This window comes from Hyperoodon ampullatus (genome assembly GCF_949752795.1).
Source record: "Hyperoodon ampullatus genome assembly, chromosome: 9".
In the NCBI taxonomy this organism is placed as follows: domain Eukaryota; kingdom Metazoa; phylum Chordata; class Mammalia; order Artiodactyla; family Ziphiidae; genus Hyperoodon; species Hyperoodon ampullatus.
In genome coordinates, this window is record NC_136922.1 from 93852458 (window position 1) to 93879192 (window position 26735).

At 37.4% G+C, this 26735-nt stretch overlaps 1 protein-coding gene across 1 annotated transcript in view; it reads left to right on the forward strand.

The window, feature by feature from the left end:
• Positions 1-26735, forward strand: part of TRIM24 (tripartite motif containing 24) — a gene marked incomplete at its 5' end in the record, with an annotated part of 81710 nt that overhangs the window by 20684 nt on the left and 34291 nt on the right. The window contains 3 exons of the mRNA XM_079711858.1: positions 18628-18746; positions 22118-22265; positions 25855-25987. Coding sequence (XP_079567984.1) covers positions 18628-18746; positions 22118-22265; positions 25855-25987 — 400 coding nt within the window. The remainder of the gene's footprint in view (positions 1-18627; positions 18747-22117; positions 22266-25854; positions 25988-26735) is intronic.

Consider the following 26735-nt stretch of genomic DNA (forward strand, 5'->3'; position numbering starts at 1 on the left):
AATCAGTACAAAAAATTGAAAAAAAGGCCCTTCCACCTGGAAACTAACAAACATACTGCCAAACAGCTCTTGGCTTAAAGTGAAAATTCAAGTAGAATTGTTAGGTTACTTGACATGACACATCAGAATCAATACATTATAGCAGGGGTCAGTAAACTGTTTTTTTCCCCCTCTTTTTACAGAAGGATGGATAGTAAATACTTTAAAGTTTGCAGATCATATGATCTCTTGCAGCTTTCAGACTCTTCCATTGTAGTGTGAAAGTGGTCGTAGACAATATATAAACAAGTTTATCTGGCTGTTCCAACAAAACTTTATAAAGACAGGTGACAGACTGGATATGCCACATGAACATCTGTGTTATAGCCAAAGCTTTTATCATAAGAAAATTCTTAGCATCGAATGTTTACATCAATGAAAATGAAAATAAGTGAATACTCAAAAAGGTAGAAAGACAACAAAAGAAAAGAATGCAGAAGGAAAGATTTAATAATGATAAAGAGTAGGTTTTAGATAACAGAAAAGGAGTAGAAGTAATACATTAAACATGACAATATGCTTATAATAGTAGAAGTACAATTTAAAACTGTACTGAAACACCATGTTTTCACTTAATAGAATGGCAACCCCCCCCCCCCCAAAATTTGGCATTATACTGTTTGGGTGAAACTGTGGAGAAAGTAAGACACTCAGCGGTATTGTTGGTGGGAATGAAAAATGGTAAAACTCCTAAGGAATGGAATTTGTCAACATCCAGCAAAATGGGAAATGCATTTCCTCACTGACCCAGCAATATTCACTTTTAGGAATACATCACAACGGTAGAATTGCAAAAGTATAAAATTATGTATGTGCAGGGTTGTAGCAGCCGTGCTTGCAAAAATGAAAAATTGGAGTGACTAGCAGTAGGTAACTGGTGGAATACACTCTGATGTATTACTGTGCAGACGTAAAAGAGGAGGGGAGAAGATCTCCATAGGCTGCTATGGAGTGAATTCCAGGATGTATGGTTGAGTAAAAAATGGCAAGATGCAGAAGACTGTAATGCTGACTTTGAAGAAGTGGAGTGAAGTTGTGTCAGGGTGCGTTTCTTACCCCTGTCCACTAAAATGGCCTAAAAGCAATATCTCAGTAACAATAAGAAATAAGAGAGAGGGAGAAAGAGAAAATATTGCACTGGCCAGAAAGTTCTTTTGGGCTTTTCCATAATGAACTTTTTGGCCAACCCAATACATGCTTATATATTTTTAAAAAATAATAAAAATCTGAAAAATGACTACCAGTGGAGGCAAGAGGGAATGGAGAAGGGATAGGCATGAAAGCAGACCCATTTATGTAACTTGCATTGCAGTATTGATTTTTGGAACAGTGTAAGAGTGTTATATAATAAAAACTAAAGTATTAGCCCCCTCCTCCCCCAAAACCACCCCGAAACAAATGAACACATGAATATAATCAACCAGGTACTTTTACTAACATAGTAAAGGATTTTTTTTCAACTGATTTTAAATTACAACATTGACTGTGCATCTCTAGTATGCTATTTCCCTAAACAGAAAAATAAATTTTATATTTCATTCTGTGGCTTATTTTTAGTTATTATCCTGGTATAGTTACTTGGAAACTTTCTATTTCATTGGCATAAAGCAAATAGATAATTATGTTAATGTCATCAGGCAAAAGAATTTGCAGGATAATGGTGAAGGAAAGTCCAGGATAGCAGCTTGCAGCATGCTTGAGGAAGACTGGAGCTGGAGTAAGGACTTCTCAGAGAAGGACACATCTGAGTAAACGAAAGTAAAGTTCATAGACCACTTGATACACTTGAACATATTTTTTTTTTTTTTTTTTTTTTTTTTTTTTTGCGGTACGCGGGCCTCTCACTGCTGTGGCCTCTCCCGCTGCGGAGCACAGGCTCCGGACGCGCAGGCTCAGCGGCCATGGCTCACGGGCCCAGCCGCTCCGCGGCATGTGGGATCTTCCCGGACCGGGGCACGAACCCGTGTCCCCTGCATCGGCAGGCGGACTCTCAACCACTGCGCCACCAGGGAAGCCCCACTTGAACATATTGAAAGGGATTTGTTGGAAAGCGTGGGGCTGATTTAGTGATGAATACCTAAAAACTAAGCGAATTGTAAAATGTAGGAACTGTTCATTACTATGAACAAAATTGTTTGAGAAAGGAAATATAAATGTAATATGTTCTGTGGCTCAGTTGTGAATATTAGTAAAGGCTCATAATGGTTTGATTTAATGGAAAACTAACAAATAAATGTTAGGATGATAAAGAGGGAGTTTTGGATGGGGGCTTATCCATCATCTTCCATTGTACAGTTGGACAGGGGACTCCTGTTTTTTATAATAACTCTTATACAGTAATTTAAAAAGTACTTGGTGTCATGTATTAGTAGAATTAAAGAAAAAACTGGGAAGCATGATGATAAGTCAGGGCAAATTACATTATTTTAAAAGTAGAAAAAATTCTCTTAAAATCATACCTGTGGCAGTATTTAGTTAGTAGAAGTCAACTTGTTTAAATAATATTTAATTTGATTGTGGAAATGTCCATTATTTATATGTTCTTTTCCTATATATTCAATATGTGTTTAAAAGTACTAAGCTAAAAGTTAAAGCTTCTTCCTTGACTTTTTTTTTTTTTTTTTTTTTTTTTTTTTTTTTTTTTTTTTTTTTTTTTTTTTTTTTTTTTTTTTGCGGTATGTGGGCCTCTCACTGTTGTGGCCTCTCCCGTTGCGGAGCACAGGCTCCGGACACGCAGGCTCAATGGCCATGGCTCATGGGCCAAGCCGCTCCGCGGCATGTGGGATCCTCCCAGACCGGGGCACGAACCCGTGTCCCCTGCATCGGCAGGCGGACTCTCAACCACTGCGCCACCAAGGAAGCCCCCTTGACTTTTTAAAGCTACCCTCCCAGACAAATTCTGTCAACTTTCCTTTTTACATCTGTCAAAAATCTTGTTCCCTTCTTTTTATCTTCTTAGTTCAGGCCTTCTCTGTTTCTTAGGGTCATTTCAGCTACTTCCTAACTGTTCTTGCTGCTTTCTCAGTTTTGTTGAATAGGTTCCACCCCCGCCCAAATTAGGACTTTTAAACTTTTTAAAGTTGTGAAGAAAACACATGTGCAGTTAACAGATTAAGTGAACACTCATGTAACTACCACCCAGATCAAGAAATGAGCATTGCCAGTACCCCGGAAGTTCCTTGTGTGTCCCTTTTTCATCACCCCTTCCTGTCCCATAGATGGAGTCGATTTGCCCGTTTATGTTAATCACTTCCTTCATTTACTTTATGGTAAATATAATTTAGCCTGTTGGGGACTTTGTGTAAAAAGAACAATTTTGTTATATTTCATTTCATTTCTTGCTATTTTCATTAAACATTGGACAAGTCATACATGTTACTGCATATAGCTATAGCTCATTCATTTTTAATGCTGTGTAATAATACATTATACAAATATACCACAACTTATCTATTGTTGCTGGGCATTTGAAATGTTGCCCATTTTGGACTTTTTAAAGCAATGCAGCTATTAACATTCTTGTTAATGTATCCTGCTGTTCATATATAGGAGTCCTGAGTTTTGTTTTGTTTTACTGAAAAGCAGAATTCTGGGTCATGGTTTATGTAAATAGTCAATTTAACTTTTACCAACTTTCATATACCCACCAGCAGCTAACCTGTGTTCCTGTTGGCTGAGATGTGGATGCTCACCAGCGTTTGGTGTTACCCTTTTTATTTTTTGGCAATCTGATGGATGTTTCTTGTTAACTTCTCTGGATCTGATACGCATATTGACCATTTGGATTTCAGCTATTGTGAAGTGCTTGTTCAAGTCTCTGTCCCATCTTTATATTGAGTTGTTTATCTTAATTTTTTTTTTTTTTTTGCGGTACGTGGGCCTCTCACTGTTGTGGCCTCTCCCATTGCGGAGCACAGGCTCCGGACGCACAGGCTCAGTGGCCATAGCTCATGGGCCTAGCCACTCCGCAGCATGCGGGATCTTCCCAGACTGGGGCACGAACCCGTGTCCCCTGCATCAGCAGGCAGACCCTCAACCACTGCGTCACCAGGGAAGCCCTAATAGCCTATTCTTTATTCCATTGGTGAGGGCAGGACTCCCATCATAAGAATGGCCCTAACCCTAGACAAATGAGATGGACAGTAGTGTATTAGTCACATATACTCACAGCCCTAGGGAGGAGGCCACTGCATGCCATTCAAGGCCACACAGGGACAGAGTGAACAACTAGGTACTGTGGGAGGCAGGCTTTGTATGCACTATTATGAAAGTAGGGTGCCCCCACAGGAGGATGTGATTGGCTTGTTTGAATAATTCTGTAAGCTGGCAAGGAACTGAAACCCGCTATTTAAGGGTAAGCAGAAACTGGTCCCTTTGACAAAAGAGTAATTGTTTGTTAGGGGATCTTATCTGTGGTAGTAGAATGGGGAGGGATACTTGCAGTTAGGCTCTCCCAATTCTGCCAGAATTGAGACGGAACAATATATAGGCCTTACACCACCTCATTTATTCCTAATATCCACAAAAGGTTTTCGGGTTTTGTTTTTTTCCTTAATTGTGAATAAATTTTTTTTTAATCAAACACTTCATCTAGTGAGGATAATTTTTTTCTTTAATCTATTATGTGGTGAATTCTAAGATTTAATTTTCTAATAATAGAATAACTTGCATTCCCAAGCAGAAGGCTACTTAGTGATGTTATATTATCCTTTTATGCATTGCAGAACTTGGTTAGCTAATATGTTATGATTTTTGCTTCTACATTTATGAGAGAGGTGGCCTATGATTTTCCTTTTTTATATTACTTGTATGAAGTTTTCTTTAGAGTTATGCACACTTCTCTAGGTGTCAGTTCCTCCACTGAAACAATTAAAAAAAAATACTGGAAAAAATTACCAGAATGAACTATTTCAGACTCTGGACCTTGATCAAACACTTGAAAGAACCAGGGGAGTGCTTGATGAAGGGAGAGGCTGCTGCTCTTTGATAAGAGGGCTCCAAAACTTGGGGGTTGTATGTTTTGGTCAGTCTCACAGATCCTTTAGGGCTAGAGGGCTGGACTCTGTCATTTGCTGAGATATAGAGATGGTAACTCTCTCCCCTTTTGGATCCAGACATTTAAGGACATCTTTGTCAGGTTACTGGCTGGCTGCCAGATAGTATGGAACAGAAACTTCAATGACCACACTCACTAGGAATTCATACACACTTTACAAAATAGTTTGGAAAAGTCACAAATGGACTGCTCCGGCAATCAATGAGCAAAATTCAGCAATTACTGAGGAGTGGGAAAATTAGAGTTCTAGAGTTACCATAATAAACAAGATCTTTTTGAGTTTATCTTGCTCGGAGTTTGTTGAGTTTCTTAGACAGGTATATTCATGTTTTTCATCAAATTTAGGAAGTTTTTAGTCATTATTTCTTCAAATATTTTTTCCCTGCCCTTTTCTCTCTCTCTTCTTCTGGGACTGCCATGATTTGTATGTTGGTGTGTTTGACGGTATCTCACAGGTCCCTCAAGTTCTGTTCATTTTTCTTCGAAACTACTTTTGCAAAGCCTTCCTTCTTATGTGTGTTACTGACCTGTTATCTCAGCCTACGACCTCTTAGAGGTTTCTTTAAATGTGTAGATTTATTTATTTATTTATCTTTGGCTGCGTTGGGTCTTCATTGCTGCGCTGGCTTCTCATTGCGGTGGCTTCTCTCGTTGCAGAGTACAGGCTCTAGGTGCGCAGGCTTCAGTAGTTGTGGCACGTGGGCTCAGTAGTTGTGGCTCTTGGGCTCTAGAGTGCAGGCTCAGTAGTTGTGGCACACGGGCTTAGTAGTTCCACGGCATGTGGGATCTTCCCGGACCAGGGCTCAAACCCGTGTCCCCTGCATTGGCAGGTGGATTCTTTTTTTTTTTTTTGGGGGGTACGTGGGCCTCTCACTGTTGTGGCCTCTCTCGTTGCGGAGCACAGGCTCCGGAAGCCCAGACTCAGCGGCCATGGCTCACGGGCCCAACCCCTCCGCGGCATGTGGGATCCTCCCAGACCAGGGCTCGAACCAGTGTCCCCTGCATCGGCAGGCGGACGCTCAACCACTGCACCACCAGGGAAGCCCGGCAGGTGGATTCTTAACCACTGCGCCACCAGGGAGGCCCCAAATGTGTAGATTTTAAAGTGTGTATACCTCTTTAAATGTTCTGATATGTGCTGCCAGAGAAGCAGCTGCAGCCCAGGGGAGCTGAATAAAGCCAAGCATCTCAGCTGACCCTCAGAGAACCCCCATGCTAACTAAATCACGTAATCCCCTAATTTTTGAGTTCAAGATCCTGTCCACCTGGCACTAGCCAGCCACTTCAGGGATGTGGGCTGCTGTCCCCACTTTGCAGCAGAATTAAGGAATTGGGCATGGTAGCTGGTTCAAGCAAGCAGCCCTCTTACCAAAGTACAGCAGCCCCTTCCATCATTAAGCTCTTCCCTGATTGCTGTAAACGTCTGAACCAGTTTCAAAGTTCTGGAATAGTTGATTCTGATAGTTTTTTCCAGCTTAACGGTTGTTTTGGTAGAGAAACCAACCCCCCAAGCTGCCATTTTTTTAATGACATCCTTTGCTGCCATTTTTGCTACTTTAAAGTAAATCACAGATTTGGCATTTCATCCTTAAATAGTTTAACTTGCATCTCCAAAAAATAAGGAAAGTAACCTTGATAATCCCAATATCATTATTAGCATGGACAACTAAAATAGCTATTATTTCCTAGTGTTCTAGTACAAGTCCATCCTCACATTTACCCCCCAAAAATGTCCTTTAAGCTGTTTTTTTTGTTTGTTTGTTTTTGCGGTACGCGGGCCTCTCACTGTTGTGGCCTCTCCCGTTGCAGAGCACAGGCTCTGGACGCGCAGGCTCAGCGGCCATGGCTCACGGGCCCAGCCGCTTCGCGGCATGTGGGATCCTCCCGGACCGGGGCATGAACCCGTGTCCCCTGCATCGGCAGGCGGACTCTCAACCACTGTGCCACCAGGGAAGCCCCCTTTAAGCTGTTTTGTTCAAACCAGAATCCAGTCAAGGATTAGCTATACAGCATGATTTTGGATATCATGTTTCTTAAGTCTTTCTTAATCTAGAATAGTTCCCTCTTCTATCTTCATTTCTATAATTTGTACTTGGTGGAGAGAACCAGTCAGTTAGATTATAAAATATTTTGCATTCTGGATTTGTGTGGTGTTCCCTCATAGGCTTTTTAAGTCATTCCTCTCAACTAGTAGTTTAGTTGATTAAATTCATGTTAAACCTTGTTAGGTAAGAATACTCCATAGAAGATGCTATGTACTTTGTATATAGTAGTTTGCTAGTTTTTGTGTTTGAAAAAAAGTATTTTTTCAAAAAGAACTTTTGTGGATAGAAAAATAGAGTTACTTAGAAGGATAAACCACAAACATGGTTTAATAAAAATGGTTACCTGTAGGAAGTGGGGTAGATGGAATGAAATGGATAAGAGGGATAGGGATGGGAGTGAAATCTGGTATACTTTCTAATATAGTTTTTGACTTTTGAACCATGTAAATATTTTACATATTCAAAAATAATTATATTCCAAAATAAAGTAAACTTTTAAAACTGAAAATATTATTTCTTTATCTAAAGAAACAAAACAGCTTGGAATAGAAGTTGTGAGAGTGGATACCCTTGCCTTCTTCCAAATCACACCAGAAAGCATTTCATCATTAAATATGTTAGGTGTAGGATTTTCATACATGGTCTTTATCAGGTTGAGGAAGTTTCATTCTATTTCTAGGTTGCTGAGAGGTTTTTTTTTTAAATCTTGCATGAGTGTTGAAATTTTCAAAGATGATCATATGGCTTTTCTCCCTTATTTTGTTAATATAGTGAATTACTTCAATTGATTTGAATGCTCAACCAACCCTTCACTTCTGTAATAAACTCTACTTAACTGATGTATTATCAATTTTATGTGTTCTGAATTTGATTTTCTGATATTTCATTGATGAGATATTGGTCTGTACTTTTCTTTCCTTGATTTTAATATCAGGGTAATATTGGCCTTATAAAATGAGATTGGAAGTGTCCCTCCTCTATTTTCTAAAAGAATTGTTTAGAGTTAGTATTATCTTTAAATATTTGATGGGATCCAGTGGTCCCTTTTAGGTCTAGACTTTTCTTTATGGGACAGGTTTTAAGTACGCATTCAGTTGCTTTAATTGATATATTCAGGTTTTCTGTTTCTACTTGAGAAGATTCTGATAATTGTTTCTTTTAAAGAATCAACACATTTAGTCAAGTTGACAATATTCCCATACTTTTTTCAGTTCCATGGAATCTGTAGAAATGGCCTCTTTTACTTTTGATTTTGGTCGGTTTTTTTTTCTTTTTCCTTGATCAGTCTAGCTAGAGGTTTATTAATTTTTCCCACACCCCCAAGAACTGGCTTTGGTTTCATTGATTTTTTTTTTCTTTATTGCCATTTTCTTTCTTCTTCATTGTATTCTGCTCCTTATAATTTCCTTCCTTCTACTTTTTTTTTGGTGGATTAATTTGCTCTTCTGGCTTCTGGAGGAGAATGTTTAGACCATTGGTTTTTAGACCTTTCTTCATTAATACATAGGTTGGTTGGAAGTAAGTTGTTCAGTTTCCAAATATTCGGGGGTTTTCCAGTTCTCTCTGTTACTGATTTCTAAGTTTATCTCATTGTACTCATGGAACATATTTTGTGTGTTTTTAGGTCTTTTAACCCATACTTGGTTTATTGCCCAACGTATGTTATATCTTGGTGAATATTCCATTCACACTTCAAGAATATGTATTCTGCTAACATTAGGTGTTCTTTAAACATCAATTGGATCAAGTTATTTGATTCTTTTGTTCAAGTCTTTTATGTGTTTACTGATTTTCTATCTATTGCTCTATTGATTACTGAGAGGAGAGTTGAAATCTCCAACTATCATGTGGGTTTGTCTGTTTCTCTTTAGAGCTGTATCAGTTTTTACATGATGTGTTCTGACATGTTAATTAGGTACTTGAGCATTTAGGATTATATGTCTTGGTGAGGAATCAAGCTCTTTATCATTATACACTGTCCTCACTTTATATCTGGTAATAGTTCTAGTTCCGTAGTCTGCTCTGTCTAATACTATTATAAAGTCCTCAGGGTTTCATATGCTTATTATTTGAATGTGTATCTATTTCCATCCTTTCATTTTTTTAAACCTGTGTGTGTATTTAAATTGGGTTTCTTGTAGGTAGCATCTAATTGGGTCTTTTGTTATATTTACACCCATATGCTTAAGTAGCAAGCCATCAATGGTATTGACAGGACCACGGACAGAGCACTATTTTACATTATATAGATCCTCTCCTTTTTCTCCCATGGATGTTGAAATATAGTTGCCTGACTGGTGGTACTCCATCTCATGGTCCTATCCTTCAACTCACTTATGTCTGTGATCCACAGTGTGTAATAAGAGGCTTTGAAGCCACATACGTCTCTTTTATGGAGATGGGCAAAGAGTTGCCAGCCATTCCTAGTACTTAATGTCAAAGCATAAGCCCTGCATTATGCTTAGGTTTAGACACTAAAACTTCACAAAGGAGATAGCAAATCATATTTACATCTCAAAGCCCCCAAACTGTAAATATTTAATTCGTAGAATAAAAAGAATAAAACCAGATCCTAGTAAGTTTAAGTCCAGCTACTTTTATAAATGTGTAATTTATGATCTATCATTAATCTCTTATATCAGTCATGTTTTTATGACCTTATAATTAAACATCTTTCATGATTTCATTTGGCAAGCACAGAAACGTACATATAACTTTCAACAGTCCTTTTCCTTTAAAATCCAGATAAATATAATACTGAATTGTTAGTTCTTTCAACTTGATTAATAAATAGTTGATTTCCTTGTTTAGCTTGTTCCCAGCACATATTCTGGCAACAGCAAAGAGAAGTAATTTGTAGCATTTGTACTAGTCTGTTTGCTTTACTATTTCTCTTGAATTAAAGTTGACTCCCTGCTTGCCTTTCCGATTTCAAATTTTCCCTTTTCAAAAATGGGAATTTTATTATGTTTCTGCAGTATCCCCACCATTTCCAGGATAGTGTGTCAAAGAATCACTTTCTTCATATAGGCATTCAGGTATTTACTGTATAATATGCAGTGCCTTATTTTTTCTTCTACTGACAATGTACATCTTGAGCTTGGGAATGAAGTATGGGTAAAGTTGCAAATTTGAGATTTACCAACATTTGGCCTCGTTGTTCCTTGTTAGGCTGAGGTACCTCTATGACTCAGAGTTCATTTGTGTAAGTCTTAGTAGATGATTTGAAGGAATGAGGTAGGTGAGGTTGTGCTGGTCCTTTCAGAAGGAGTCAGCTGTTACCTGATTTTAATTGGGGGCATAGAGTATGATGTACAGGTTTACCAGGTACCAGCCCAGCATCGTTAGGCCATTTATATACATTTATTAATATAATCCTTATAACAGTTTTGCCTCAAATTTGTTCTGTTGAGCATGGAATATTTAGCACTATAACCTGAGCACAATAAGTTCTCAATATGGTAACCATTATCATGATTATCATGTACTGTTACTTTACAGAAGAGGAAATAGAGGCTCAGAAAGATTGTTTAGGGGATATAGAACAGTCAATAAAGAGGAATAATATAGGTCTATATAGCTTTAAAATCCATGCTATATCCTCTTTATTTAAATAGTTTCCATGTAGAATGTACGTAAGATGTGTACGCAGAATTCAAATTCCAGAGTTGCCAGTTAGTAGTTGAATGACCACAGGCAAGTCATGGTGCTCAGTTTCCTGATCTGTAAAATGGGGATAATACTTAATGCACTAGAACTGAGTAGCTGCTTACTAGGCCTCAGGCTCGCTTTTAACCCTAGACTGGGCATGAGGTTTCATTGGCTTGCAACCTATTTATCTCCATGTGCTCTTAGGCCTTCGAAATGGTTTGGTTCAGGAAAGATAGATGGGCTTGAAATTAGTATTGGAGGGGAGCTGCTTATTCTTTCCTCCATCCTAGGCATAGCCTAGCCACTATCCAGAATTTTGTGTTAATCATTCCCTTGTTTTTCTTTACAGTTTATCAGCTATATATGCTTTCTTATATATTATTTTTGAACTTTGATAGAGTATAATACATATTCTTCTGGGACTTTCTTCACTTAACATATTTTTGAGGATTCAGCCATCTGTAATTTACATGCATTGATTTTATTGCTGGATAGTGTTCTATTATTTGAATATACCACAGTGTTTTTGTTCTGTTGATGGACATTTGGATTGTTTCTATTTGTGGACTTTTCTGAAAAATGGTGCTATGAACATTGTTGAGCATGTTTCCTGATGCTGAAGAGTTTCTCCATGGTGAAACTGTGGATCACAAGGTGTGTGCATCACTAAGGGAGTTCATTCACTCATTCACCAAATATTTATTGAGTACTGCTATGTGCCAGGTACATGTTTAGGTGCTTTGGAATATCTGTGAACTAACCAGACAATTTACATTTTACTTGGGATAGTCAGACAATAAAGAATAAATATAATAAATGAAACTGAAGGATAACTAGCAGAGAGAAAAGAATTAGAACAGGATTAGGGGAATCTGTTGTGCAGGAAGGTGGATGGCGGTGCAGGCATCATCAAAGGTAACATTTGAAAACAGACTTAAAGGAGGCTATGCACCATTTAAAATTTTTTCAACCCACTAAATAACAGAAAAAAACAACCATGGCCATTAAGTACACAGTGATGAATGATTGAAGAAAATATCTACACACTTCTCACAGAATTATTTTTCTTTAGTTAATCAGATTTTAATCACTCTAATTTCTAGAAGGATATATTCCAGATGCTGATCTCCACCAGTCTGTATAGAGGAACTTTAAATGTGCTCAGACTGGAACAGAAATTACATTTTCCCACTAACTTTTTATGGGTAACAAAGTATTGTTGAGCTAGCATTTATTTGGGTTTAAATTCATTTAGGTCAAACTCATCACATACATAAATGGGATTCTTTCTTTTTTTTAATGTCTTTATTAGAGTATAATTGCTTTACAATGTTGTGTTAGTTTCTGCTGTACAACAAAGTGAATCAGCTGTATGTATACATATATCCCCATATCCCCTCCCTCTTGAGCCTCCCTCCCACCCTCCCTATCCCACCCCCTAGGCTTCACAAAGCATCCAGCTGATCTCCCTGTGCTATGCAGCAGCTTCCCACTAGCCATCCATTTTACAACAAATGGGATCCTTAATTCGTGGACTAATATCCTATCTGTTAAAATGATGCAATCTGTGAACCCATGGCTTTCTGAGACATTTTTGTAAAGTGTGGTAGTACACTGCACTCTGGGGTCAGTCAGCCATGGGTTCAAATCACAGCTCCACTAGTGTGTGACCTTGGTCAAGTTAATCAGATTCTCTGATCTCCATTTCCTCATTTGTATGAGGATAAAGCAGTACATATAAGGAGAGCACTAAATAAATGTTCTTTTTAGTTTTTGTTTTTTTTTTTTTTTTTTTTTCCCCGATACGCGGGCCTCTCACTGTTGTGGCCTCTCCCGTTGCGGAGCAAGGCTCCGGATGCACAGGCTCAGCAGCCACGGCTCACGGGCCCAGCCGCTCCACAGCATGTGGGATCTTTCCAGACCGGGGCACGAACCCGTGTCCCCCGCATCGGCAGGCAGACTCTCAACCACTGCGCCACCAGGGAAGCCCTTAGTTTTTTTTTAACTTTTTATTTTGAAATAATAATAGATTCATGGGAAGTTACAGAGAGAGCCTTTGTACCCAGTTTTTTCCATTGATTACTTCTTATATAATTACAATGCAATATCAAAACCAGGAAATTACCATTGTTACAATAGTGAGTATAGTTTTAATGAAACTTTATCACATGTGTAGATTCATATAACGTCACAATCAAGACGCAGAACTATTCCATCACCAAAGCTCTCCCTCTTGTTACCCCTTTATAGTCAAACCTACCCTCTCTCCCCACACCCCATTGTCCCTAATTTCAGGGAAAGTAGTAGTCTGTTTCCCATCTCTATAATCTTGTCATTTTGAGAATGTTATGTAAGTGGATCATTCATAAGACCTTTGGAAATTGGCTTTTTAAGAAACTCACACTAATGCCCTTAAGATCCATCCAGTTTGTTGCATATATCAATAATTAGTTCCCTTTGATTGGTGACTGTTATCCCATGGTATGGATGTACCACAGTTTATTTAACCATTAACTTATTTACAGAGATTTAGGTTGTTTCAAGTTTGGGGCTAATATGAATAACACTGAATTACAATATTTGTGTTCAGATTTTTGTGTGAACCTAAATTTATTTCTGCCCAGGATTGAGATTGCTGATTCATATGATAAATGTTATGTTTAGCTTTTTAAAGAAACTGCCAAACTGTTTTCCACAGTGGCTCTATTATTTTACATTCCCAGTGGGAATATATAAGAGATCTAATATCTCCACATTTTTTGTCAGCATTTGGCATTGTCACTACTTTTTATTTTAGCTGTTTTAATAGCTTTGTGCTGGTATCCCATCATGATCTTAATTTGCATTTATTTACCTGATGGCTAGTGATGTGGAACATCTTATCATGTGCTTATTTGCCATGTGCATATCCTTATTGATGAAATGTCTCTTCACGTCTTTTGCCCATTTTCTAATTGGGTTTTTGTTTTTTTGAGTTTTGAGAGTTCTTTCTATATTGTAGATATGAATCCTTCGTCAGATCTGTGGTTTGCAAATATTTTCTCCCAGTGTGTAGCTTGTTTTTTCATCTTCTTTATAGGTCTTTTGCAGAGCAAAAGTCTTAAATTTTGATGAAATCAAATTCATCTGTATTTTTCTTTTATGGATTGTCTTTGATATGTCTAAGACCTTCAGCAAGTCCTACGTCCTTAAGATTTTCTCCTGTTTTCTTTCAAAGATTTTATAGTTTTATGTTTTATATTTAAATCTGATCCACTTTGAGTTAATTTTTATATAAAATGTGAAGATTAGGTTGAAGTCCAGTTTTTGCCTATGAATATCCTGTTGTTTCAACAATTTGTTGAAAAGTCCTTCCTCCAATGAATTGTTCTCATACTTTTTGTCCAAAATCAGTTGCACTTACTTGTGTGGGTGTATTTCTGGGTGCTGTATTCTGTTCCATTCATCTGTGCATGTATACTGCCAATACTACCCTGTCTAACTCACTATATGTAAGTGTTAAGACTGGATAGTGAGTCTTCTCATGATATTTTTCTTTTTCCAGACTTGCTTTAGCTATGCTAGTTCCTTTCCTTTTCCACATAAATCTTGGAATAATCTTGTCTATATTTACAAAGAGATCTAGCTAGGATTTTGATAGGAATACACTAGCCTATAGATCAATTTGGCGAGAATTGACATCTTTATTGTGAAGAGTCTTCCAATCCATGAACACAGTATATCTCTCATCAGCATTTTGGACTTAATCAGTATAAAGATGCTTTTGCACCTCTGTCAAAAATCAGTTGGCCCTACTTGTATAGGTCTGTTTCAGGTCTCTATTCTATTTCATTCATCTGTGTGTCTATTCTTTGGTCAATAACAGGCATTCCTGATTACTGTGGCTATATAAGCCTTGAAATTGGATAGAGTGATTCCTCCACTTTATTCTTCTTTCCATTATCGATTCAGCTATTATAATGCATTTGCCATTTATTTATTTATTTATTTGTTTACTTATGGCTGCGTTGGGTCTTAGTTCCTGCACGTGGGCTTTCTCTAGTTACAACGAGCAGGTGCTACTCTTCATTGTGTGCGGGCTTCTCATTACAGTGGCTTCTCTTGTTGTGGAGCACGTGCTCTAGGCATGTGGGCTCAGTAGTTGTGGCATGAGGGCCTAGAGCGCGCAGGCTTCAGTAGTTGTGACCTGTGGGCACATAGGCTTAGTTGCTCCGCGGCATGTGGGATCTTCCCGGACCAAGGATCGAACCCGTGTCCCCTGCATTGGCAGGCAGATTCTTAACCACTGCGCCAACAGGGAAGTCCTTCATTTGCCTTTTAATATAAATATTAGAACAATATTGTCTATATCTACAAAAAATATTGTTGGGTTTGTATTAGGAATTCTGTTAAACTGGTAGATCACATTAAGGAGAATTGACCTCTTTACTACATTAGTTATCTCTATCCATGAATGTTGTCTCTCCATATATTTAGATCTTTTTTGATTTCTTAATTTTGTAGTTTTCAGCATACAAGTAATATACATGTTTGTTAGTATTTCATTTTGTTTAGAGCCGATTTCCATGTAGCTAAAAGGCTGTTCAAATTATTTCATATTTGTTTGTGCCTTTTGAGGAATTGGTCCATTTTACTTATATTGTCATTTTGTGTGAGTAGTGTTAATATTTCTCTGTCATTCTTTTGCTGTCTGTATGGTCTATAGTGATATCCCCATTTTTATTCTTTATGTTTGGTAAATTGTGTCTTCTCCTTTGTCTTTGTCAGTCTTGCAGGAGGTTTGTTAATTTTATTGACCTTTTTGAATAATGAGCTTTTTGTTGAATTGACTTTTCAGTTTTCAATTTCGTTCACTTCTGCTCTTATATTTATTATTTCCTGCCTCCTGTGAGGTAAAGGTTGAAGTCTAAGTTCCCCTTGCTGCATCCTTTGATATCCTGAGAGGGAGGCCCTCCTCCTTACTGGTCAGTGGTGTGGAAGTTGATGCTCCCACCAAGCCTCTGTTGATACCTCCCTGGCTAGTAGGGGTATGGGTGCCTACTTACTGCTTCCCATGTGTTCTTCATTGACACATCTAAGGAGTGGGGATATAGGGGCGAGGGAGGTTACTGGTAAATAGTGATAAAAGTCCAGACTTTCCACTACGCTTCAGCATGGAGGTGGAGGGGTACCTCATTACTGTCCTGGAGTTACAAGCTCAGGCTCCTCACATAGTCTCCACTGACACTGCTGGGGGCCTCATTACCACCCAGTGAGGACCAAAGCCCTAACTCCCCACCAGGCTTCTCTGACACAGCCAGCAGGAGATGGTTGGGGCACCTGGTTTCTGCTTGGCCAGGGTAGAAGTCTAGGCTTCCCACTGGGTCTTTGTTGGTGGGAGAGGAAGCACATTTTTTTCTGTGGTGTTTTGCTGGAGTAGTTTTCTTTCTTGCCAGGCTGCCCTTTTCCTGTCCTCTGGATAGAGGGAGCAGGCTTTTGTGGACTTTTTTTTTGTTGACACCTGTTGATATTTCTGAGATGGTAGCTTCATGAGCACCTACTTTGGCATATATGAGGCTAAAAGAAGACCCAGTGAACTCACCATTGTCATTCCTTGGGTCCTGAGGTCTCTAGACAGTCTGCCTCCTGTCTACCTTTCTCAGTTTTATGTAGAATGTCTAGAGTCTTTAGCTGTACTTACCTGGAATAAGGAAAAACATGTTTACTCAATCTTTCTATTTTGTGAAATGCATTGTCACATTTTTACAGATTTTAATTACTAATTTCTTGTCAGTGCTATGTGTCAGGTATATCTTCTCCCAATCGGGGGCTTATCTTCTCACTTTCTTCATGGTAATCTTTTGTCTAACTGTAGTTCTTAACTTTTTTTTTTTTGCTGTACGCGGGACTGGGGCACGAACCTGTGTCCCCTGTATCGGCAGGCGGACTCTCAACCACTGTGCCACCAGCGAAGCCCATTGCTCTTTGTTTCTTGATTGAGAAATTTATTCCAGCTCTAAGGTTACACAGATACTCTCCTGTATTTCCTCTTAAAAGTTTTAAAGTTCTTAATCTATCCTATCCAAAAGAATTTTTTTTGAATTTTATTTTATTTTTTTATACAACAGGTTCGTACTAGTTATCTATATTATACATATTAGTGTATGTATGTCCACCCCAAGCTCCCAGTTCATCCCACCACCCCACCCACCCCCGCTTTCCCCCCTTGGAGAATTATTTTTTGAATTAAGGAGAGATCTGATTTCATCCTCCTCCCACTGTAGCGAACTGTAGCACCCCTTTTCCACCAGTTTCTAGTGCCACATCTGTCTTGTGTTTCTGGTACATATATTCTGTTCCATTTTTGTTTATCCTTTCATAAATATCACACCATCTTAATTACCATAGCTTTAAATATTTACTGTGTTATTTGTTAGACATGTTCCCCCAGCTTGTCAAAACTCTGTTGCAATCCCTGTTGGTATTATTATTAAAAACTGCATTGAATGTATAGACATGTCTGGGGAGAACTGGCATCTTTACCATCAAGAACATGGTGTTTTCATTACTTAGATTTTTTTTTAATGATTCTAAATATAGCTTAACATTTTTCTACACAATGGCCTTATACATTTAAAAAAATTTACTACTAAGTACTTTTTTTGGTTACTATTGTAAAATAGTTTTTTTAATTAAAATTTTTGTTTATTGCTTGTATATACAAATGAAATTGACCTTTGGATTACTTCGTGTTCATTCTTATGCATTTCATTTTGAAAAAAATGTATCTGGGAACCTCATTGCAGTCTCCTTGGTACAAATTGCTGCATCAAGTTTATATTAAATTTTTAATTTAATTAAAAATTTAGATTTTAATTCATTCACAATTATTAATTATTGTTTTACCAAGCACTGTGAAAGATTCACGCCCGCCCCCACCCAAAAGGAACACTATTTGCACTTGTTAACGGAAGCAGATTGGTGTTTCTGAATCGAGATTCAGAACAAAAACAAACATAAACAAGATGGGTATGTCTGCATTCCACTTTCAGAAATCCTGATTCCATAGGTGCAGAGAGAACCGGACTCTCATTCTTTTCAAGTCTCCGTATGACTCTGTACATCTCTATTTGAAAAACACTGTGAGCGAAGTTGCTAAACAATAAAAAGAATAGTCAGAAGGATATTTATTTGGAAGGGTATCTCATTTAAAATTATGAGCATTTATTCATCATTTAATATACTACTGTGGGACATATACACATACACACCACATGTATACACACACGTGTGGGTGCACACGCTCATCTAAAACCCCTATATATACATAAATTGAATTTGCTTTGTGTTAAGTAATAGGTATGAATTTGAAGAGAGTGGACGTTCACAGAATCCATTCACAGTTTGGATGAGATATGTTGGGTTAGGACTCAGTATGTTTGTATTAAAACTTAGAATGTGAGCTCATGGATATAAAGAACAGAATTGGTGGTTGCCTGAAGTGGGGGGGGGGCGCGAAATGGGTGAAAAGGGTCAAAAGGTAGTAATTTCCAGTTATAAAATGAGTAAGTCATGGGGATGTAATGTACAGCATGGTGACTATAGTTAGGAATACTGTATTGTATATTTGAAAGTAGCTGAAGGAGTGGATCTTAAAAGTTCTCACCATCAGAAAAAAAAAAAAAAGTTGTAATTGTTCATGGTGACAGATGTTAACTGAATTTTTGTGGTGATCATTTTGTGATACATACAAATATCAAATCATTACGTTGTACACCTTAAACTAATTTTAATGTTATGTCAATTATACTTGAATTTAACCAAAAACAACTTAGAACACAATTTTGTCTTTCCCAGTGGGAGTCATTCGATGTCCAGTTTGCAGCCAAGAATGTGCCGAGAGACACATCATAGATAATTTTTTTGTGAAGGACACTACTGAGGTTCCCAGCAGTACAGTAGAAAAGTCTAATCAGGTAAGTGTATTAAGTCTTGAATCTTTTGCCTCCTCTTAATGAGGCAGCCTGAAATGCTGGAGAACTTACCATGCATTTTGTTGGTTTGTCTCAAACATATCTTTTAATTAATTTCAGATGCCCTCTTCACCTTGCTTGGCTTTCTTTTTCCTTCCTTTTAACATATTTGCTGGATAAACTGGGTTGTTAGTCCAGTAGAGTTAGCCTTATTCTGAATTTTGCTGACCTCTCCTTAAGTCATTTAACATGCTTCCCTGTCTCCTGTATTTTGTGTAAACTGGTGATAAAAATGTAGAGGCTGTTTCATAAGAATACTTTCATCCATATGTCTGTGTGTATTTCAAGCAGGAAGCTTATGATGTCTGGTTGTCTTTTTCCTGATGTTAGTGGCGTTAATGAGCACTGCCAAGATTCCATATTTCATTAGGACTTTGAAAAATGGTGACATTTTCATTCTATCATTCCCCTTTATTTCTGAACTGGAAGAGAAAGAAAAAAGCTTCCTCCTTCTATTCTTAGGTTATACAGGAAAGGTGGTTAAATGCTTGATTCTTTCCCTTTAGTTGCTAATTATTAGAGTAGTGACTTAGTTTCTTAGCATTCTTCAGAGGTGACTAATGAGTGGTGTGTATGTGTGTTTATTGTTTTGAACTCATGGATTTTTAACATAAAATGTGTTGTAGTTATTCTTATTGGCCCTCAATTTGTGCCATCTTGGCAGTGAGGATTCCTGAGCCCTTCTGATACAATCGCAGTGTCACTGTTATCTCCCTTGCTTTCTGTTTTGACAAGATATTGTTCATTTTCTGTTCTACACCTGGAACCAGCAGGTAGTTGGTTCTCCTAGGAGCCTTGGTTCCTTTTAGTCTGAAATGGTATTTAGAGAGCACAATATGGATACTAGGGGTGCTCATCACTATTGAGTTGGTCATTTTTCTAGGGCTTTCAGGAGAATGATTTAACAGATACTTTCTATTTTAAAAAGAGAGAAAGGGAAAATATAACAAGTATATATTGACATTTTGAAGTTGAATCTAGCATTGTAGATGTTCACAGAAAACTCAAGCAAATAGGAAGCCAACTAAGACGATCAAGTCCCTTTTTCCTCTGGCATTGCAGTCTTCCTCCAGCACCACCTATTGCTAGAATCTAATGTGGAACCAGCTCATTAGGCATAATTGAGCCTTGCAGAGTAAGAGTATAGAAGAATAGAGTTAGTACTGAAAGTGGAAATTTTAGCATTATCTCTGTCAAAACAGAAAACAAGAAGACAATAATTACTATATGTATGTACTGGAGATATTCAATCAAATCATCACGTTTTAAAGTTACTTGAAATAAGTAATTCTTCTCTGTATGGTTAAGCCACCCACTTGATAGGCAGGTTCATTAGTTTCATTTTGCTTTTGTTTAGGGTTTTGTTTAGGGCTTTAGTTTTTTTTTTTTTTTTGAAATTTGTTTAACTACATATAGAACATTCATATACTGGTTCTGAAATAAAATCTATGAAACAGAGTATATTCAGATAACTCAAACTTCTATCTCCATCTCACCTGCCCCTCTACCTTATTTTTTCTCTACCTTGTAGCTAACCATTTAATTTCTTTTATGTTTTATCCTTACACTTTTAATATTATTTTATAATCTAAGTGATTTTATGTTATTTTTAAGATTTAAGCAAATAAGTCATCCCATCCCATCCCATCCTCATCTTTCCTAGGTAAGCAGTGGTATGACATGCTTTAACACTTTGCTTTTTTACTTTTACTTTTTATACTAGAGGTCCTTCCTTAACATTATGTATAGAAATCCCATACTCCTTTTGCCGCATAATGTGGAGATTAAGTTTTAGGTGACATACTTATAGAGGTGATAGTTGAAGCCGAGGGAGTATGTGAGACCAATCCCTAGACCTAACAAAAATCTACAGAATCAGAGGAGAAAGAGTAGTGGTGGGGTCCAGAGAGGCAATCTGGGAGATAAGAGAATCTGGAAGGGTTAAGGAATCCAAATGATTTCTAGGAAGTAAGAGTCAGTGGCATCAAATGATGTTAGAAAGGTAGAAGACAAGAACTGAGAAAGGGCAGGTTTTGGTTTATGGAAATATCATCCAGGTATTTGGAATTTGGCTAATGTAAACCACTGACTGAGGGGGAAATTTTTTTTCCCAACCACAAATGATATCATGAGGACTGCTTATGTGTTGTGTAACCTTAATACCTGTTCTCAGAGAATAGTGCCACCATCTACACAGTTATATAAGCTGGAAAAAAAGGTGCTATCTCTTCTTCATTTCATATCCAGTGCATCCTCCAAACCAGTCAGTTTTACTTCCCAAATCTCCTTCATTCATCTCCACTTCTACCACTGCAAAGGGCTCCTACCTATCTGTGTGCAGAAGCACTTGCCCTTTTTCTAATCTCTTCTCTACATTGCAGGGACAGTGATTTTAAAAATGCACATCTGGCCATGTCACTTACTTACTTAAAAACTTTTAGGAGACTTCTGGAGACAAAGACCAAAATTGTCACCTGATCCTTCTTGATCTGGCCCCTGCCTTGCCACCAGCTCCTTCTGTTGCCAGTTTTCCCCTTGATCTCTCCGCTTGAGTCCTACTGGCTTTCTGTCACTTCTTTGAACCTGCCATGTTCTTGCTGGAGGCTTTGGTACATGCTGTTCTCTCTGCCTAGAAAGCTTTCATCAGTAATTGATGACTCAACTTTCTTATCTTGGTGCAAATATGATCTCTTTAGAGAAAGCCTTGCCTGGGTAATCTCTCCTCTCATTTTCCCCAACCATTCAACCCCACTAAAAACAGATCACTTTCCCCCATCATATGTTCTTCTAGCTTCTCATACTTTTTCCTTTATGGCACTTCTCAATTTGTAGTTATGTATTAGTATTATTGTTTCAATAATGTTTGACTTCCTCACAACCACTCAGTAAAATTTATCTTTACAACCACTCAGTAAAATTTATGTTATTACCCTTATTTTAAAGATGAGCATTCTAAGTAACCTGTCCAAGACTACTCATCCAGTAAGTAGGGGAACTGGGATTTGAACCTACACTTCATCTAGGAGACTGGGTGTCATAAGGGCAAGGATTGTGTTTGCTTTTTCTGATGGTTATATCCTCAGCAGTTAGCATAGTGCCTAGAATATTTGATATATTGAACTAAGGGCAATGTCCTTATATTTCCATTTCATATGTTTATAATCTAAAACATAGTGTCAGTTTAAATTTATGAACAGTTAAGAAGATAACTGATAGAGTCAAGTATAGTTGGTATATCATTTATGTATGATTAGTCATGTGACCAACCACCTTTTCTTTATTCTCAAAAATTGATGTGACGTTTCTTTTATTAGGTATGTACAAGCTGTGAGGACAATGCAGAAGCTAATGGGTTTTGTGTAGAGTGTGTTGAATGGCTCTGCAAGACATGCATCAGAGCTCATCAAAGGGTGAAATTCACAAAAGACCACACTGTGAGACAGAAAGAGGAAGTATCTCCAGGTAATAAATTAATTTTTAAATTTCGTTTTTCTCTATCTCTCCCAAGTCATTCTTTCTTTCCCATGCTAACTTGTTTTGATACACTCATAAGCATTAAATATACTCTTGTCTTTTAGTACAAGGAAGTCTATATTATGGCTGAATTTGAATACTTGTAAATGTTGGTCAGTATGAATAGATACAGAATTCTGCTTTATATTTATACTCACAACCCTCCTTCTCCTATAAATGCCTTAATTTGTTATGAATGTACAACATGTGAAAAAGTTGCCTTTAAAACTTATTTTCGGGGCTTCCTTGGTGGCACAGTGGTTGAGAGTCCGCGTGCCGATTCAGGGGACACGGGTTCATGCCCCGGTCCAGGAAGATCCCACATGCCGTGGAGCAGCTAGGCCTGTGAGCCATGGCCGCTGAGCCTGCGCGTCCGGAGCCTGTGCTCCGCAACGGGAGAGGCCACAACAGTGAGAGGCCTGCGTAACGCAAAAAGAAAACAAAAACAAAAACTTATTTTCTATATACACTATTGATACTATGTATAAAATAGGCAACCAATGAGAACATACTGTATAGCACAGGGAACTCTACTTAATGCACTATAGTGACCTAAATGGGAAGGAAATCCAAAAAAGAGGGGATATATGTATACATGACTCATTTTGCTGTACAGTAGAAACTAACACAACATTGTAAAGCAACTATATTCCAATAAAAATTTAAAAAATTTTAAAAACTTATATTCTCTCTTATCTCTTATTTTTAAGATGATAAGGGGTGGGCTTAAAAAAAGTTTTACAACTCTTTTCTCTCTGATATTCTTGTAGTAAACCTGTTTCATGATATTTGTTATGTAGATAACCAAAGAAGCTTTGCTTTTTATGTATTTAATTATGGTTTCTGGGTTCTTATTGTGTTGCTTATAATGTAAAGTTCACTAATAACATTTTTTGTATAGTAAAATATGTGTAACTTAAAATCTGACATTCTAACCATTTTTAAGTGTACAAATCATTGGCACTAATTGTATTCAAAGTATTAGGCAACCATCACCACCATTTCCAAAACTTTTTTAGCCCTTCCAAAAAAAACTGTACCCAATAAATAATAATCGCCCATTCTCCTCTCCTCACCATTCCCTGCTAACCTCTAATCTACTATCTGTCTCAATGAATTTGCTTATTCTAGATATTTCATACAAGTGGAATCATATGGTATTTGTCCCTCAATGTCTGGCTTATTTCACTTACCACAGTAGTGTTTTCAGGTTTTATCCATGTTGTAATATTTATCAGCATTTTGTTGATTTTTATGGCTCATTAGTATATTTCTGTTTAAAAATTAATCCACTGCTTTTTATTCATTGAGTCAACCAGTGTTTGTATGCCTATTCTATATTCCAGGAACTTTGCTAGATTAAAGAGATGAAAAAGTGAATAAGATAGGTACTTCCTACCCTCCAGGAGTTATTAGTATGATGAAGACTGTGAACAAATTAGCAATCATAGTTTAGCCTCATAAGTTCTGTAGGAGCACATGAAAGGAGTACCAAACTCAGATTTGGGGATTTACATTGAAGGCCACATCTGGGACTTCAAGGATGAATGGAAGTTCATCACATAAATGAGAAGGGTGGGGAAAACTGAAGCACATGCACAAATTTTCAGAGGGGGAATGTTGAGTGTAGCTGGAGAGAAGATGCAAGGAGAGAAGTAAGAGATGAGGCCAGGAAAAGGGGGATATAATTTCTGAGAACACTGATGAAGAAGAGACACAAAAGAGAAAAGGCCAGGTATATACTCAGGTAAATTTAATAGATTAGTTCTAGAAAGACTTCTGTTTTTCTGTAAAGTCAGCCATCTATTGAAAAAGAGAACAGAGGAAATAGGACTGAAAGGTAAGAAATACGGAGGATATTTGAAATAACTCCAGTTGAAAGAGAGCTCTAGCTTTGGAAATAGGATTGCTTGGTAGCATCAAGGTTACATTTTGGTATAGTCCTTAAAACTTCCTCTATCAGTCCTCGGCAGTCTGATATAGTTATAGAGAAGAATTGAACTATTTAGGGTTGGGGTTTAGCCGGACCAACATTCTAGAAGTTCCACAGGATAAGAGATGTGGATATAGGCATGTGTTGACATGAAGAATTTGGGGATTTTAACTGTATAAAGAAAGTGAAGTTGACAGTGTCAGTTGACAGGGCGAAAGAAATGGTTACGGACTAGAAATATCAGTGAGGTACAGTGAGAGTAGTTTAACTAAGAATTGGGAAGTTAGAAAGTAGAAGGTATTAGAGTGGGATATTTGAATTTATGATTAGAGAAATGGAACAGTAATGGACAATAAATCTAGGGTGGGACCATGGTGTGTATGAAATGGAATAAGTAGCTAAAATGAAGTACAGGTCTCTAGAGATGAAAAGGTCTGAACTGTTTATGTGGTACTCTCTGTGGACCTCTGAATCATCCAGGATGATGATGAGACTAAGGGCTAGGAGGATGACTATGAGTCAGGATTGAAGTTCTTCATGAATAGAGGAAGTCTATAAAGGGATGACATGATGTCATAATTATCTAAATCAGAAGCTCTATAATTATTCCTGAAGAGCAGGTACAAACCAGGATGTCCCAAGCCAACTAAGGATGTATGGTCACCCATCATCTGTGATGCCCAGATGATATGAACCTCAAGGAGAAGGGTGCAGGGAGCTATGACAATAGTCATATTGAACAATTTTTGCTTTGCTGGAATTAATTCCATTTGGTCTTGATGTGTTGTGCTTTTAGTATTCTTTTAATACATTGCTGATTTTCTCTATCTGGTTGTTTTCCTTTTTTTGTTCAGAATTTTATATATTTTTCCCTTTTTAATATGACTAAATAGTAGTTTACCTTTCTGTTTTTATCCCTAAATTTATCTAATTACCCTCAATATATTTTTTAGTTCATTAATTTTATTTTTAATTCCTCTCAGCTTACCTTGGTATTGTTTAATCAGTCATTGTATTTATTTGTATTCTAATTTTTCTATTTAACATTGTAACATAAGCATTGCCCAGTTTTATCTCCACTCTAGATAACTATTAAGAAGTTATGTGGATGACTACAGTGTAATAGTGTAAACTTTATGATTAGCTCTGTGTTAATGGGTATCCTCTGTTAAGAATTTTGCAAAAGTGGGGAAATAATTTTTCTACCACCTCTTTTATACATTTTTATTAGATTTTTCTGCATTGCATTAAAAAAAAAAACTTTCACATTTGGAATACAAAACATTCCAGTTGGTTCCGTTCACTTATCTGGGCTATTAAGATTTTTTAATTTCATAAAACATCTTTTTAGCTACACACTTTCTTTTTCTCCTGAATTAATTTTAATTTTTACACTGAAAAGTGGAAAGCTCATTTATCTTTTCCTCCAGAAATGCAAAAAATACTTAATATTTTATTATCTGTAAAACCTGCTGGGAATGGTGGTATCAGTGAAACTGTAGCTCCTTTATATCTCAGTGGACTTGAATTTAAATGAACAATCTAATAATTATTTACTATTCCGTTATGTTAACTTTCTTCTTTTGCCTCCCATTGTCTCTACAGAGGCAGTTGGTGTGACCAGTCAGCGACCAGTGTTTTGTCCTTTTCATAAGAAGGAGCAGCTGAAACTTTACTGTGAAACATGTGACAAACTGACATGTCGGGACTGCCAGTTATTAGAACATAAAGAGCACAGGTACCTGCATCTTTCCTACATACATAGATTTATAATACAGCTTTATGAGGACTAGACGACTGCTGGCACCTCAGCCAAATGGCCATCTGCAAATAATGTTTTGTTTGGCCATCAGTATGTTGGCCTAGTTCAAGACTTTTCAACTTTGGTGCTGCTGCCTTTGTTGTGGGGGCTATCTGGTACATTGTATGGTGTTTAACTGCACTTTTGACCTCTGTTTACTAGATTTCAGTAGCATTCTCCCAGTTGTGACAACCAAAAAATGTCTCTAGACGTTGCCAAATGCCCTAGGCAGCAAAATCACCCTAGCTGAGAACCACTGGCTGACGCACTTTTTAAGACTGTATGGAATTAGTTGCCAGCGTTGTAAATAAGATTTTACATTTAAAAAAACATTTAGATCTCTGGCTTTGGTTTTGTTTTTTGTTTTCTGGTTTTTTTATTTTGTTTTTTAAGAAAATTGAATCTGTTTTAACCCTAGGTCCCATATATTCAACACTTTCATGTCAGTATTTGACTGGAATTGACTTTAGTCCTCTTTAGGATGGGCATGCTCTTCTAATTCATCATAGTTCCTACCAAAGCTTACTTTTAAACCTGTCCTCCATAGGCATTTGAATTAGCAACAACTGAATTAAACAGTAAGATTCTGATAAACTGATACAGATATAATTGGTTGAAAAAGGTCTCCCAATAATGGCAGACTAGGTAATTTGGACCAGCCATACCAGTGAGGGTAACTAGAAAA